Genomic DNA, 15,389 nt, shown 5'->3' with positions numbered 1-15,389 from the left:
ATAGCCTCAATCTCAAATGTCATTCGTATCTTTAACCACTTTATTCAGAGGCTCCAGCCTATCTCATAGATCTGATGCATGATAAAAATAATGAAATCCGAAAGGTCTGTGATAATACATTAGATATTATAGCGGTAAGTAATTTATCTTTCTACACAAATTATAATAGTCTTCATTTGGGGAGAAAAAAGACATTGTACACCTATTTAGAACATTGCATTCAGTGTAAAGACAAATTTGTCTTTTGGTAAATCTCAGAAAATACAGTGGTAAAAAAATTCATTTTTAAAACATTTTTAAGACTTTTGGCTCTTAACTTTTTAAAAAAATGTTTTTATTGATTTTAGAGAGGGAGGGAGGGAGGAAGGGAAGGGAGGTAAAGAAACAAACATCAATTGATTGCCTCCCGCACTCACCCCCACTGGGGACCAAACCAGCAACCTGGCCATGTGCCCTGACTAGGAATTGAACTGGCAACCTTTTGGTGCATGGGATGTGCCAGATACCAGATTACTTTAAATATTTTTTTCACATATGACAGATAGTGCTACATGTAAACTGCTTGCTTCCTTCTTTGAACTATATTTATACTTTTATTTTGGCTCACCCTGTAAAAAGTTTTTTGAATATAGACGATTCAGTAGTTTTCAAAGTTAAACTTAAGTATTTTAAAAGATCAGAATATTATTTAAAGTTCTTTAATTAACAATTTTATTGCAAATTTTCTGAGTTAACAATTCTGCTAGTGATCTCATTATGATATTGGACAACCACCAGCAGATACTTTTTGTCAGTTTTCCATATTTTATTTCAGAAATTTATCTTATTTTATGTCATCTGCTCTTTGGATTTGACTGATTATATCATTATTGGTTTAAAACTAAATGAGTACATTGAAATTTTAGCTTTGATCTCTAAATTACAATAGGGAAACTTTAATATTAAAGCCGTGTTTTACCAGGATGTTTCATACATGTGGGCCACTGGTCACAGGATTTATGAATAGAGACTTTATTACTCATAGAGAACAATTTCATGACTCATACTTTTTTCTACTAGATCACTGGTGTCATTATTGTATACTAGAGGCCTGGTGCACGAAATTCATTGGGGTCCCTCAACCCAACCTGTGCCATCTCGCAGTCCAGGAGCCCTCGGGGGATGTCCCACTGATGGCTTAGAGCAGTGATGGGCAACCTTTTGAGCTTGGTGTGTCAAACTTTGCCAAAAAACTGAGCATAACTCGGGTAGTGTGTCACTTTGAGGAAAAAACATTATTTTGCAAATGTTTCATCCTCATGAGCAGCAAATGTTTCATCCTAGGCATGCGGCCGCCTCAGCGGCCACGTGTCATCAGTAATGGCTACGCGTGTCAGTGCTGACATGCGTGTCATAGGTTCGCCATCACTGGCTTAGAACCTAAGCCGTCAGTGGGACATCCTTAGCGCTGCCACGGAGGCTAGAGAAGATCCCACCACCGCCGCTACACTGGCCAGCCAGGAGCCCGGCTACTGGCTGAGCGGCGCTCCCCCTGTGGGAGTGCACTGACCACCAGGGGACAGCTGCTGCGTTGAGCATCTGCCCCCTGGTGGTGAGTGCATGTCATAACGACCAGTTGTTAGGCCGAGGAAGTATCAGCACATTGAAATGGTGGTAGATCAGCTATTATATAAGGCTCCCTATGATGCTGTCTGATCACTTGAATCAGTTTTTAAAAATTATGGACAAGTAATCTGAAGGTTCATGCATGAATTATTCATGTGATTTGAAGTCCTGCTGTGCCACTCAACTGAGTCATATTCATAGATGAATCTTTTAGAAGAGAGGTTATCCAGTGCAGCTCATAGAAGAGCACCAGCTCTGGAAACTGCCATGTTCTGCTGGAAGGATGTTTCGTTACCTTTTTGTTATACACCTACAAGATTCAAGGCCCTAGTTCAGTTTTAGCTTGATAGTTGGGAATGGTACCAGTGGGAGCAGTTCCTTCCCAAAACATTTTTCTCCTCTGTTGGATTGGGGTTCTGATTTTAACCTTTGGCCTCTGTGAAGTGGCAGCTTGGTCTTGTTGACATTGCATCTAGAATACAACTGACTCAAGTGCTCCCACTTACTGAATAATCTCAGGCAATTTATTTAACTTTGTGAAGATTCCATTTACAGAGTAAGGAATGGAGATATATATGAAGCATCTACCACATGATAGTCACTCAATATGCTCATTTCAGACTAGACCAAAACTCAGACCTAGTTAAGTTTATATGTAGATTAAATCTATAGATCATTTCACTTTTTTTAGTACAGATAATTAGACTATTTTCTGTTCATTTTAATTTTTAAACTGGTATGGGAGGATAATCTGTTCACTGTTTAGATTTTAAGTATGGGACGTTATTTGGAGTATATATTTTAGTCAGACATATTACTATTTGTAGTTTAAAGTTATCCTGCAAATGGCTGAATTTGCATTTAAAACTTCATATCAGAACAATTAACTGAATAGGGCAATGAGCTGAAAGACCTGGTTAGGAGAATGTCTTAAAGGGGGAGCAGCCTTTTCCAGTACAGAAGTGCCTCATCTGTTCAGTTACTCGTGTTCTGAACTGTGGTAATTTATTGGGTTTGAACTCAATTTATCAGCTAACCTCAGACCACAGTTACACTCCTAGCTCACTGGACCTCTGTATTTGGGAGAAATTTGAGGAGTGGGCATTTTAACGCATCAGTAAAAAGACAGCTTCTCAAGCCACTTGGGATAGCTGCCAGTCTTTGGTTCTTTGAGCCCAGGCTCTATTACTGATCATGACTCAGGGTCTATTTGCTTGTCCTGAATCTTTTTCAAGACCAAAACAAGAGGAAATTGACTTAATTTGAAACAGGGGAAACTTTGATTAGGCGCAGCAACGATGATGAAACACTAGAAATGGGCTGTCAGGGAGAATGTGAAGTCTCTGTCCAGTTACATCAGTAAGAACCAAATAATCAACTGCCCAGGATGGAAGTGGATGATCTCTTAAGACTCTTTTTACCTCTACATTTTGATTTCCTAGTATCTCAGCATGTCCTAAACTAATAAAAAATACCCAAAAATGGGAATTTTATATCTTAAAGCAACTTATCTTTAAGAAAACAGACTTCTTTTTTACTTAAGATAGACAGTGTAGAATAATACTAAGAAAAATCAGATGCCTTACAACCGTTAAGGAAATATGCCTACTACAATTAAGTACTTGTCCCCAAAATTATGGAAATGTTAGGTTAGTGATGATTTGTTTAATATATTTGGGCCCAAGCCCTGACTTGGTGAACTGAAACAGATGTGGTGGTAGTAGTCTTTGTACCATGGAGTATTACATATTTGGTGGTGCGGTCTCTGTGGCCTCATCAGCAAGTTGTCGCCTGTCTGACTAGGCCTTACATGTAGTTTCATGAGGCAGAGAATGGGGTAGGTTCCGAGGGGAGCAGGAAGGCAAGGAGAGAGCAGCCTAACAGCTTCTTGATCTTCAAAGAGGATTCTATGGAAGTTGACTGTTGCCTTTTCTCTTCCAAGCTTTGGGAATCTTGAAGGGAAGAATAAAACCCTCTACACATAGAGAGCTCCTAAAAACCCAGATAGGTTTTTACACTTCAGTGCTTCCTCAACTTTGAAGTAGTTGAGAACCACATAAATTCTTCCCCAGTTGCCAAGTGAATTCCTCCCCTGACTTTACTGGGATTTCATGCATGTAATATATGTTTATAAATCACATACTGTGTTCCAGACACTAAGGTAGACACAGGAACTACAAAACTCCATAACATAAAGTCCCTAAAATGTAAAAGTTTACCATCGGGACTCTACAGAACACAAGGGTTCTAGACGTGAGCTGGCCTTCCGGGAGCAGTACAACTACATGGCTCTGCCCATACATGTTCTGTACCAATGGCACATTGTGGCTACAGGGTGTTCACAGGAAAAGGAATGTAGCTCCAGTATTTTAAACTTGGAAAACAAGGTGCTATCTTCATTCCAGGATAGACAAAATCATATTAAATAAGACTGGTGTATTGAAATGAGATAAATAAATGTAGGTTTACATGTAACCTCTAAGACCTCAATTGTTATGGTCTCCACAAAAATGACCAGGAAAGCTTGTGTCAAGACAGAAAAGCTTTGTTTATTAATAATCTTGACAGCAAGTGAGAGCATTTTAAAAATGCCTCCTACATCTTTAAAAGGGAAGTTATAGCGGAAGCTTCATAGCAATAAGAAGAGGGTTAGCATTAGAAGTCAGGTTATTTCAGGACAGGCTTTCAAAAGCAGCGAGTGGGTAGGAATTGGGTAAAATGAGTAGACAGTAGTCACTGTTAATTGGCTTGCAGGTTGGTTATAGGGACAGAACAGATTTCTAAGTAAGTTATTGACAGAAACTTCTAACATGTTCATTCTAGAGTAAGTGGAGTTGGTTCTTCCTTGTTTCACAATCTTGGCAAATTTTAATTTTTCATATTTGTAAGTTTGACTTTTATGTCTCAGTTTCATACAATCAAATTGGGTTTAATGAGATAAGTTTGGCTAGCCCTCTTTTGGAGTTCATTTTTACATTGCATAAATGTGAAAGGCAGACATTTAGGATATTTTTTCCAGCTTTTTAGAATTTACACACACACATGCGCGCGCACGCAGAACAGATCCTTAAATAATGTCATTTCCTTCAAAGTCCTTTCTTTTTTTTTTTTTAATATATTTTATTGATTTTTTACAGAGAGGAAGAAAGAGGGATAGAGAGTTAGAAACATCCATGAGAGAGAAACATCGACCAGCTGCCTCCTGCACACCCCCTACTGGGGATATGCCCGCAACCAAGGTACATGCCCTTGACCGGAATCGAACCCGGGACCTTTGAGTCCGCAGGCCAATGCTCTATCCACTGAGCCAAACCGGTTTCGGCAAAGTCCTTTCTTTATAACATTGAGGAGATGCCCTAGGAACTTAACTCTTGTTTATATCCATTAAACTACAGTACAGTTGGTTAGTATGATGTTTCAATTAAAGTCACAAACCATATTGACGACATTAAGTAAGGACCTACTGTGTGTGTACACATATATACACACACATACACATATATATGTGTGTGTGTATGTGTGTGTGTGTGTGTGTGTATATATATTATATACATATATACACTGAGTGGCCAGATTATTATGATCTCTGAACGCATAATAATCTGGCCACTCAGTGTATATATATATATTAGAGGCCTGGTGCATGAATTCGTGCATGGGTGGGGTCCAGCCAGCCTGGCCAGGGGGAGGGGACATGGGCAGTTGGCCGGCCTGCCTGCTGGTCGAACTCCTGGTCGAGGGGACAATTTGCATATTAGCCTTTTGTTATATAGGATATACACTGAGTGGCCAGATTATTATGCGTTCAGAGATCATAATAATCTGGCCACTCTGTGTGTGTGTGTATATATATATATATATATATATATATATATATATACACACACATATATATATGTATATATGTATATGTATATATGAATGTGTGTATATCCCTGCCAGTCCTATGCATGTAACTTTATTGATTTTTTTAATAGGCAACAGTTGAATTTAAAAGAAGCCAAGCAGCCCTAACCGATTTGGCTCAGTGGATAGAGTGTCGGCCTGCAGACTGAAGGGTCCCAGGTTCGATTCTGGTCAAGGGCATGTACCTTGGTTGCAGGCATATCCTTAGTGTAGGAGGTGTGCAGGAGGCAGCTGATGGATGTTTCTCTCTCATCGATGTTTCTAACTCTCTATCCCTCTCCCTTACTCTGTAAAAAAAAAAAAATCAATAAAATATATTAAAAAAATAAAAGGACCCAAGCATAGTATGAAAGATAAGAATCATGGTTTTTATTTTTTTATTTATTTTAGAGAGGAAGGGAGAGGGATAGAGAGATAGAAACATCAATGATGAGAGAGAATCATTGATTGGCTGCCTCCTGCACACTCCCTACTGGAGATCGAGCCCGCAACCCAGGCATGTGCCCTTGGCTGGAATTGAACCTGGGACCTTTCAGTCCACAGGCCGACGCTCTATCCACTGAGCAAAACCGGCTAGGGCAAGAATCATGATTTCTTGCTTAACTACATTCTGTACAGTTATATCTTCTTTTGCAGTCTGACTGGATATAATATTTAAAGTGATATTGCACATATGAGCCCCCTCAGTGCTTTAAACAGAGATTGAAGAGATAATTCTACTGTGAAGTCTGGATGGAAAATACCATCCATAGTCAAGATTAAAGGGCAGCAGTGGGAATAATACTATTGCAAAATAGGCAGTATGTGCATAAAAGTCAGCATCTCTATTATGTACGTATTTAATCGTGTATCTACATATACGTGTCACATACATATCATTGGGAGAAGTCATTTCTAAGATATAAAAGGCATCTTTTTAGCAGCTACTAACTTAACCTTAATGAGCAACTGAATTACTCTAGATCTACTTTAATTTAGTATGAAGAACTGTATTAAATAAACCATATTACATTCTCACTTAGGGGGCTGCCACATTAAAGGAGAAAGGAAAGTCTGTTTTCCATCAAGAATTTTAGGACACAGAGCAGATCTATGTAGCTCTGTGTTATCCTGTATTGTGTTAATCAGATACAAGGTGTGACGGAAGCCAGTGACAGAGTTTTCCTGATAGTGAACAGGCTCTGATAATAGGCTAAGGCTTCATACTGTTTCAGGGGTTAAGTAGTAAACAACAATATAGGACTTCAAAAAGGATGGCACATTCCATAGAAAGTCACACCAGAAGTTCTTCATGACACTTTAGAATTTATGGAAACTGAGCGCTTAAGATCATGATGTCAAGAGCTGAGAAGAAAATATAAGACATAGTGTTGTGCACCTTTAAATATTAGACAAACTCGAGTCTCAAAGTGTGGCTATCAGGGTGTACTCCTTGTGAAAAGAAGCATTTCAAAAATAAGGAGAAAACAACTACAGGGTGTCTCCAAAAAATATAAACACACTGTAACAGCTGATAGCTCAATTTTGATAATGAAATGTATTTTAATAAACACTGTCTTTATAATTATTCAGAGTATGTGTATACATTTTGGGGGGATATATATATTCCTAGAGTATTTCCACAATGACTTGATATATTTTTGTATGTCTTAGCTGTGGCTTAGCTGTGACATCCCTCAATTTCCATAGTTACTTTCTGATAACGAGGGGTGATGGTAGAAGAGCAAAGTAGAGATTTGGAGCAGAGAGGTTAAAGGGAATCGATTTAAATGATATATGTTGAATTTATTCAATTTTTGACACTGGATATTCATTTAGAGTTGCCATTTAACTTTATAAAATAAACTCATACTGCCAGTATTCTTGAGTTTTGGGGGAATAATTACTTCAACAACTTTATGAAGTAATGGTATTAATCATAGATTTTTATTTATAAAATGTTACAACTTGAGTAAATCTTAGATTTGTTTCATTTTGGAAATGAATCTGAGCCAAAAGATATTAAAATACCTTAATATCTTAGAAGGTTATATACTTCTCTTAGTATCAGAGCCAGAATCAGAACCCAGGTCTCCTAAGCCAATGTTCTTTGCATTATACCATGCCATATTATTAATATACGTAAATTCAGACTCTGAGATACAAAGAAACTATGATTTTGCCATGGATGCTAAACTGTGCTCATTGAAGATAACATAGAAATTGACTGAGGCCTGGGATTCCAGAACTCTGGCCATGGGAGTAGGGTAAAGCTCTATGTGTTTCACCAAAGTGGAGGAGAAATACAAAACAAAGTGAGAGAAAATGTGAGTGTGAGTGTGTGTGTGTGTGTGTGTGTGTGAAAGAGAGAGACAGAGAGAGAGAGAGACAGAGAGAGAGAGAGAGGAGAGAGAGAGAGAGAAACAGATGCATGCAGAGAGACCACGACTGGGAGGAGTTGCAAATGTAAAGTTGTTAACATGTTTTGCCTTTGGAAAGTATATGTCTATTTTCAGATTATCTTGCTTATATTTTTAGTGTTAAAATGATCTTTCTTTTCTAAAATAACAATAGTAGATGACAGTTGATTTACATTTAATGGGAATCCCCAAGATTTACTTTTGAACCTTCTTGAAGTCTAAATCCCTTGGAACCACAGTACTAGCCTATTAACTACACTTGCTGAATAGACAGTCAACAACCATTAACTAAAATATTTAATTTTCAAGAAATCTGGAACATAAAAATCAGTGTCACAGAAACATAAAGATCCAAGGCCAGCATCATATAGCAAAACAATACTATCTCTGGGGGGATGAGGACAAATATGTGATACTTTAATCAATAAAGAAATTTAAAAAAAAAAACAATACTCTCTCATTTGACTCTAACCAGTGTTTACCATTAAGGAAAAGAGAAGTTAATTCTTTAAAAGAATTTTGTGTTCCTCATAACAAACATGCTTTATCCCAAAATACTACATTTGGTAAACTGAATACCTGGGGCTGTATATCACAAAGTAGCGCAAGTACAATATCTTGATAATTTTTATACTTAGCCTCTAAATTTAATTATATATATTTTAAAATATTTTCCAAAGTTAGCTGTTAATACTGGAATTGAAATCAATGAAAACTGGTTCTTTTTTATTTTGGTTCTATCTAGGTAAAGGGACTATGGGTATTTCTATAATTTTCTACTTTCAATACTGAAACAATTTTATAATCATAAAATGCCAAATATTTTTTAAAGTCCTGGTATAACTTTAATGCCTTGATACTGCTTGGTCAAGGGTTTTGTTGTTATCTTCGCTATGGTCTGTAACAACAAGCCACACATACCTATCAAATCTCAAGGCCACTCTCATAAAAACTCCACTTGTCATTGTAGTGGATTCATTATGGCAGGAATCTGTAGTCATCTTTCGCAAAACATAATTTCCTATACCCTAAATGATCACACAGCTTGGTATAGAATAACGTATTCTGTCTCATGTTTACTGAAGGAAAAGCTGGGGGACGGGGATTGTTTTGTGTTTGAAAAGCTGAGGAAACAACCATATGTTTTCATTGTGGTATCCTGTAAACAGTAATGCACCTGTTAACCTTGTTAGTCACAGAGAGTCAGATCCATGGCTTTACAGTACAAAAACACTTAAAACCAAAATAAAGTTATTTTTAATAAGGAAAATGACACTACAATCTATATCAGTGCTACTCAAACTTTTTGGCTCTATAATGTTAAGAGATGCCCTGGTTCTATGGGTTTATCTATATACTAGAGGCCCATTGCATGATATTCGTGCAAGAATAGGCCTTCCTTCCCCTGGCTTTGCTCCCAGCCATCCGGGAGCCGCCACGTCCCTGTTCCCGGGCCGCCCGGGAGCCAGCAACTCCTCACTCCTGGCCAGAGCACTGCTCCTATAGCTCCCTCTGTCCCCCCCCCCCACCTCCTCATAGCAGGCATCCCGCCCCATCAGGCTGCTCCACACCTGCATATGCAAATTAACCCTCCATCTTTTCGGGTTAATTTGCATACTTGTAATTGGCTGTGGGCGTAGCAGAGGTACGGTCAGTTTACATGTTTGTCTATTATTAGGTAAGATATAAAAGCCTAATCAACCATTACAACTGGACGACTGGCTGGTAGCTCTGACGTGCACTGACCACCAGGGGGCAGATGCTTAATGCAGGAGCTACCCCCTGGTGGTCAGTGCACTCCCACAGCCAACTTCCCTTGGCCAGCCAACCTCCCACAGTCCCTCCCCCTAGCCGAACAGCCAACCTCCTGCAGTCCATCCCCCCAGCCGGCTGGCCCCTATCGGGACTGGGCCAGACAGCTCAATCGACCTCAATCGCTGGCCAGGCCGAGGGACCCCACCCGTGCACAAATTCATGCACCAAGCCTCTAGTTCAGTCATAAACTGATAAAAGAAGACAAAACTTAAAAGGAATTCAGATTAGCCTAAGGGTAGTCTTTTTTAAAAAAATATATTTTATTGATTTTTTAGAGAGGAAGGGAGAAGGATAGAGAGTTAGAAACATCGATGAGAGAGAAACATCCATCAGCTGCCTCCTGCACACCTCCTATTGGGGATGTGTCCACAACCAAGGTACATGCCCTTGACTGGAATCGAACCTGGGACCCTTCAGTCCGCAGGCCGACGCTCTATCCACTGAGCCAAATGGGTTAGAGCAAGGGTAGTCTTATTATATGTGGTTTTAAGTCTGTGCCCAAGACACTAACCAGTCATACTTTTTTGTCAAATGTTAGCCACTGATGCTCATGGATATTTTTGATTTGTGTGTTTGCATAGAGTGCAGGTAGTCTTTATTTGAAAACTCAGGTATGCATGTGTAGGTTCATTAAGAATATTGCTGTAAGCTTGAAAGGCAATAAGAAGGTTTAATTAGAAGGGCTATTTGTGAAGAAAATAACATCTTTGTTTCACATTTCTACACTTATTAAATATATTTTATTATTAAATTACAATAGTACAATTTTACGAGAAGGGCGTAAGATGATAACTCCTAGAATAAGCATGTATTTGTGTGTATGTATGTGCAGAGCATTACTTACTAGACTAAGTACACTTTATGGATATGTGGTTTAAGTATTTACTTTTTGAATTATACCTACCTCTGACATTTCACAGTTATTAGTAAAGAGGCAAGTTTTACTCTTAATAAAATAGCAAACCCTGTATTTTATAGGCTTTGGGCTCTTGACTGGGGGTTTTTTGTTGTTAATACTAACCCAAGGATATTTTTTCCATTGATTTTTTTTTCTTTTTTTTTTTTTTTTTTTAGCAAAAGAGAGAGCAAGGAAAGATCAATGTGAGAGAGAGACATCAATTGGTTGCCTCCTGAAGGCACCCCTGGGTTCGGGGAATGAACCTGCATACCCTTGAGGGGAATTGAACCCTCGACCCTTCGGTGCCCAGGCTGATGCTCTAACAGTGAGCCACAAGGGCCAGGGCACTTGACTGGGTTTTAACTACTGTTCTTACACTAGAAATCCAAATGCTTGAACTTAAATTATAATAAAACAGTCAAATTATGTGTTTTTCTATCGTCTTCCTTGAATACTTCTTCATTCAAATAATCAGATTTTAAGTTCTTCTACCAAAATGAAAAGTTAGTTTTATACCTCTTGCCAAATGAAACAACTAGTATCCATAAAAGAAACAATACCACTTAAATTAGTTCCAGTATTTAATGTAGATTTCATAGGATTTTTGGTATTATAAGGCATATCCTGGGAGTTTTGGTGACTTGTAACTAACTTATCTTTTAGAAAAAAGGCCAGTTAGAATTTCTTGCCCAAAATATCATTTTGCTTTTTGTTTATGCGTTAAATTCTTTACCTTAATGATAGTAAGTTCATCCTTTTCTTCTGAAAGTGTATATGTGATCATTCTTAAATTATCTGGCCACTTTTAATATGACAGTAATATTTCTTTGCAGCTAACTTTGCCACATGTGGAACCAAAACAATATACTGTACTTTTGAAGTCATATACTTTGAAGAGATTCAAAGTTATATTTAGCATTTGGGCTAAGTTATTTTAAAGCTAATCACAGTATTCATATTGCATAATTAGCACCACTTAGTATTCTATTTAATTTTGGAAAACCAAAGTGATCTACTAAAATCTGTAGCCTATGAAACTACTTGTAACAACATTTTTGTGCTATTATATTTTTCAATTCCCTTTTTCCCTAACACCCTCCTATGTGTGGCCAGGTCAAGAGAACATGATTGAGAATACAGTGTGTAATGTACTTACCAGACCAGAAGCTACTTGCTTGGTCAACAATTCGACCCCTTCATAAAAATCTTAGAGCTGAAAGTTGACCTTGGAAGTCATTTATTATATGCATTCACTGAAGAATACGTTCTACAGTGACCCTGCCAAGTGTTCATTTATTCTCTATTTAACTGCCTTTTCAACATTCATGCTGCCCAAAGTTACTTCAGTGTTCTGGGCCTCATTTTCTCATTTGTAAAATGGCAATAAGAATAGTACCTAACTTAGAGAGCCATAACTTCAATTAATTAACAGTAATGGTGAACATTAAGTGTTTTCAATATAGGTTTACAGGTTTTCTAAATGCTTTCTCATTTTATCAGAGCAACTTATGTGTGATCAACAATTGGATGATTGTTTAAATGATTGTATCTAATCATTGTAACCATGCCAACAAGACATGGCATTTGGATTTAGGATGTATTGTTTATATCTAAATTGTCAATTTCAAATACAGGTTAGCATTGAAAATATAACTCCGAATAAAAAAATCTCCTTCAGTGATTTTAGTATTGAAATTATAACAGTTGAAATAATAAATGTTTATTAGTTTTAGAGTAAAATGTAATGATTATGTTTATCATAGCTCTACTTTTATATAATTTAATTTCAAATATTTATATTTGGAAATAAATTGACAGCTATTAAGGATATTATTAGAAAACTCTTAGAAGAAAAATTTAATAATTCAGTGGCCAAGTTGCCATTTGCAGTACCATAGCCCATAATATCTCCTACCTCCACCAACCTCAGTTGTAAAAGAGCATTTATATAGTTTCAAAGGTCTGCCCAAAAGCTGACACCACTAAAAGATTTAGTGATACTGTGAAACTTTTAAAAAATTAACAGGTAAATTATTAATATGAAAATAATAATTACCTTTATTATAAAATTTCAGATTATTCTTACATCCCAGAAATTCATTTTATGATGACAATTTTTGACTTGAGCCTCAATTTTGGATGAAATTTGCTCAATAATTTGACTAAAATGTATATTTGGTCTACCTCTGTTATCATAATTTATGTTGACTATTGGAGGACTGTACTGTTAGCTAGCACCTTTCCAACTCCTTTTTAGATGACTATAAAAAAAAGTGTCAAAGAGGTAACAGAGGAATTTAAAACTAAGAACTCTAGTATTAGGTTAAGAAATACCTGAATCCTTTTTTTTTTCCATCTATGCCATCAATGGTACTGTCCACTAATTATTAAGTGAATACATTAGTCAGAAGTAGCCATAATCTGTGGAAAGAGCTGGAAGCTAGATAACTTCAGCTGTAGTTTATAATAACTTGCCTTTTGTCCTTCAAAACATTCACCAAAGATATTCTCTGTGAACAGGTATTTCAGGTACAGCGGTGAATAAGGCAGGAATTCATGGCTGAAGCAGGAGAATGACATATAAAGACATAATTATGACTAAATAAGATAACATTATTTTGTTTTCCATAGTAACTATTTCAGTAGTAGGAGAAATACTTTACTGCTTTAATACTTTAGTGCTTTTTCTTCCTACTGAAAACTGTTATCTAAACAAAAAGACATAGCAAAGGATGTAATTTTAATGCTTCACCACCTGTCATTAGTGTTACAAATAAGTATAGCCACAAAACTCTTTGAAAGCTGAAGTCTGATTCCTTACCTAGGTCTAGTGATAAAGAATTTGTGAAATTTAAGATTTTCCAATTTTTGACATTGCCATTAGCAACTGGTAATCCAAACAGAAATGTATTTAATATATGTATTTACTTAATTGATTTTTATTGATTATTGTATAAAATAATTCTGAACAGGTATTTTAAATGTTTCCTCTGACCCAAATGAAAAGGCCCCCCCAAATTCTCACAAGATAAAAGTACTGTTATCTGAGAGTCAAAGAAGTTCCTTCATAGGCTTACGTAGTAATAATTGGCTATTTATTTTTGATAGGAATATGATGAAGAATGGGCTAAGAAAATTCAGAGTGAAAAGTTCCGCTGGCATAACTCTCAGTGGCTGGAAATGGTAGAGAGTCGTCAGATGGATGAGAGTGAGCAATATTTGTATGGTGATGATCGAATTGAGCCTTACATCCATGAAGGAGATATTCTTGAAAGACCTGACCTTTTCTACAGCTCAGGTAAGATGGTAACCAGTTGTCTGCATGCTAGTTTGATCTGCCAGCCTTACTCATTCCCAAGCTTTGTAAGCACTTCTTTTAGAGTATAAATGTCTTCTGCTAGTCATTTCAGACATAACATCAATACTCACCAGGAAAACCTAATAACTTACTGTTATTTTTTCCAAAATAATTCCTTTTTTATTATGTGATCTCAATATAAAAGCCCATGGCCAGGAAAATTAATTGCTCTTAATTGATTACATTCTAGAATATGTAACTTAAAATGACATCTTCAAGACTTCTGACTTCTGTTTGAAAATGTATTTTTCTTTATTTATTTAAATGTATAACTTACTAATTTATGTTTTGTTTTCCCTGTATTTCATTTTAAAACTCTACTTTTGCCATGGTTTTTCTTTATTTTCCAAGTAGTAAACTATTTGATGACTCTTACTGGTTGGGATGATGTAGATACTTTATAGCAATAGTTTTTTCCTTCTAAACTTGGCTAGTGTTTTCAAGGTAAATCTTACATATGTTATAACCTTCTTGATTCTGCCATACTGCCTTTTTCCAGGGATGAGTTTGGCACAAAGATTGGTAAGTTTTTCCATATTTTGGCTTTTAAGGTGTTTCACAGTTGCCAGTATTAATATTACTTCATTGAAGTCATTTAGTTGACGAGTGGAAGGAAAGGATTTCTAATTAAGATCTGTACCAGGTTAGAAATAAAAAGCATGAAAGTAATTATATGTAAATTATAAAAAGCATGAAAGTAATTATATCTAAAAAGGCTCACCTTTTTCCTACTGTGTATTGATTCATGTGTATTCATAATTGTGTATTGTGCAAATTGCCCATAAACACTGCATTATTTTTTTATTTCATATAGTTATTTGAATCCTAGAAAATTGATACTTTACTTTGAAAATCAAATAGATTTCTTCCTAACTGAACTTTACAGTAGTTATGAAATACTGCTTTGTGTTTCAAACCAGATGGTGTAGATCATTAATTTCAACCAACCGAAATTTCTTAGTTCAGTAATGGCAAGCAGCTGTTCCTTACATATTCAGATATTCATGAAGTAAAATGATGTAAAATATATATGATATGAATTTTTTTGTTAATAGAAATCAGAATTTCTTGGAATCAGATTTCTTGCTTTGAAGATTGATAGCTACTTTTCAGTGTGAATCATAGTTTTCAAACCAAATAAAACTTTTAACCACCACAGTATTCAACTTTGTTGTTTTAATACAATTAGAATTTTAGAACAGATTTCTAAAAAGTTAAAGCACAGAGATCAACCAAAGGACTTGTATGCATGCATATAAGCATAACCAATGGACACAGACACCAGTGGGGTGAGGGCATGAACGGGAGTGGGGGGGTGGCAATGGAGGGATAAGGACACATATGTAATACCTTAATCAATAAAGGGGAAAAAATTAAAAAAGAAAAAAATATTCAGTTTGCTGAGGGG

At 36.5% G+C, this 15,389-nt stretch overlaps 1 protein-coding gene across 3 annotated transcripts in view; it reads left to right on the top strand.

Annotated features, from left to right (window-relative positions):
* KIFAP3 (kinesin associated protein 3) overlaps positions 1 to 15,389 on the top strand; it is a 143,102-nt gene that overhangs the window by 93,774 nt on the left and 33,939 nt on the right. For all 3 annotated transcript variants that reach the window (XM_054712272.1, XM_054712273.1, XM_008145826.3), the window contains 2 exons: positions 49 to 134; positions 13,732 to 13,921. In XM_054712272.1, the coding sequence (XP_054568247.1) occupies positions 49 to 134; positions 13,732 to 13,921 (276 nt within the window). The remainder of the gene's footprint in view (positions 1 to 48; positions 135 to 13,731; positions 13,922 to 15,389) is intronic.

Source organism: Eptesicus fuscus, chromosome 22, assembly GCF_027574615.1.
Source record: "Eptesicus fuscus isolate TK198812 chromosome 22, DD_ASM_mEF_20220401, whole genome shotgun sequence".
Taxonomy (NCBI): Eukaryota; Metazoa; Chordata; class Mammalia; order Chiroptera; family Vespertilionidae; genus Eptesicus; species Eptesicus fuscus.
Note: the sequence above shows the minus strand (reverse complement) of the source record. Positions and strands in the feature narration are given on the sequence as shown.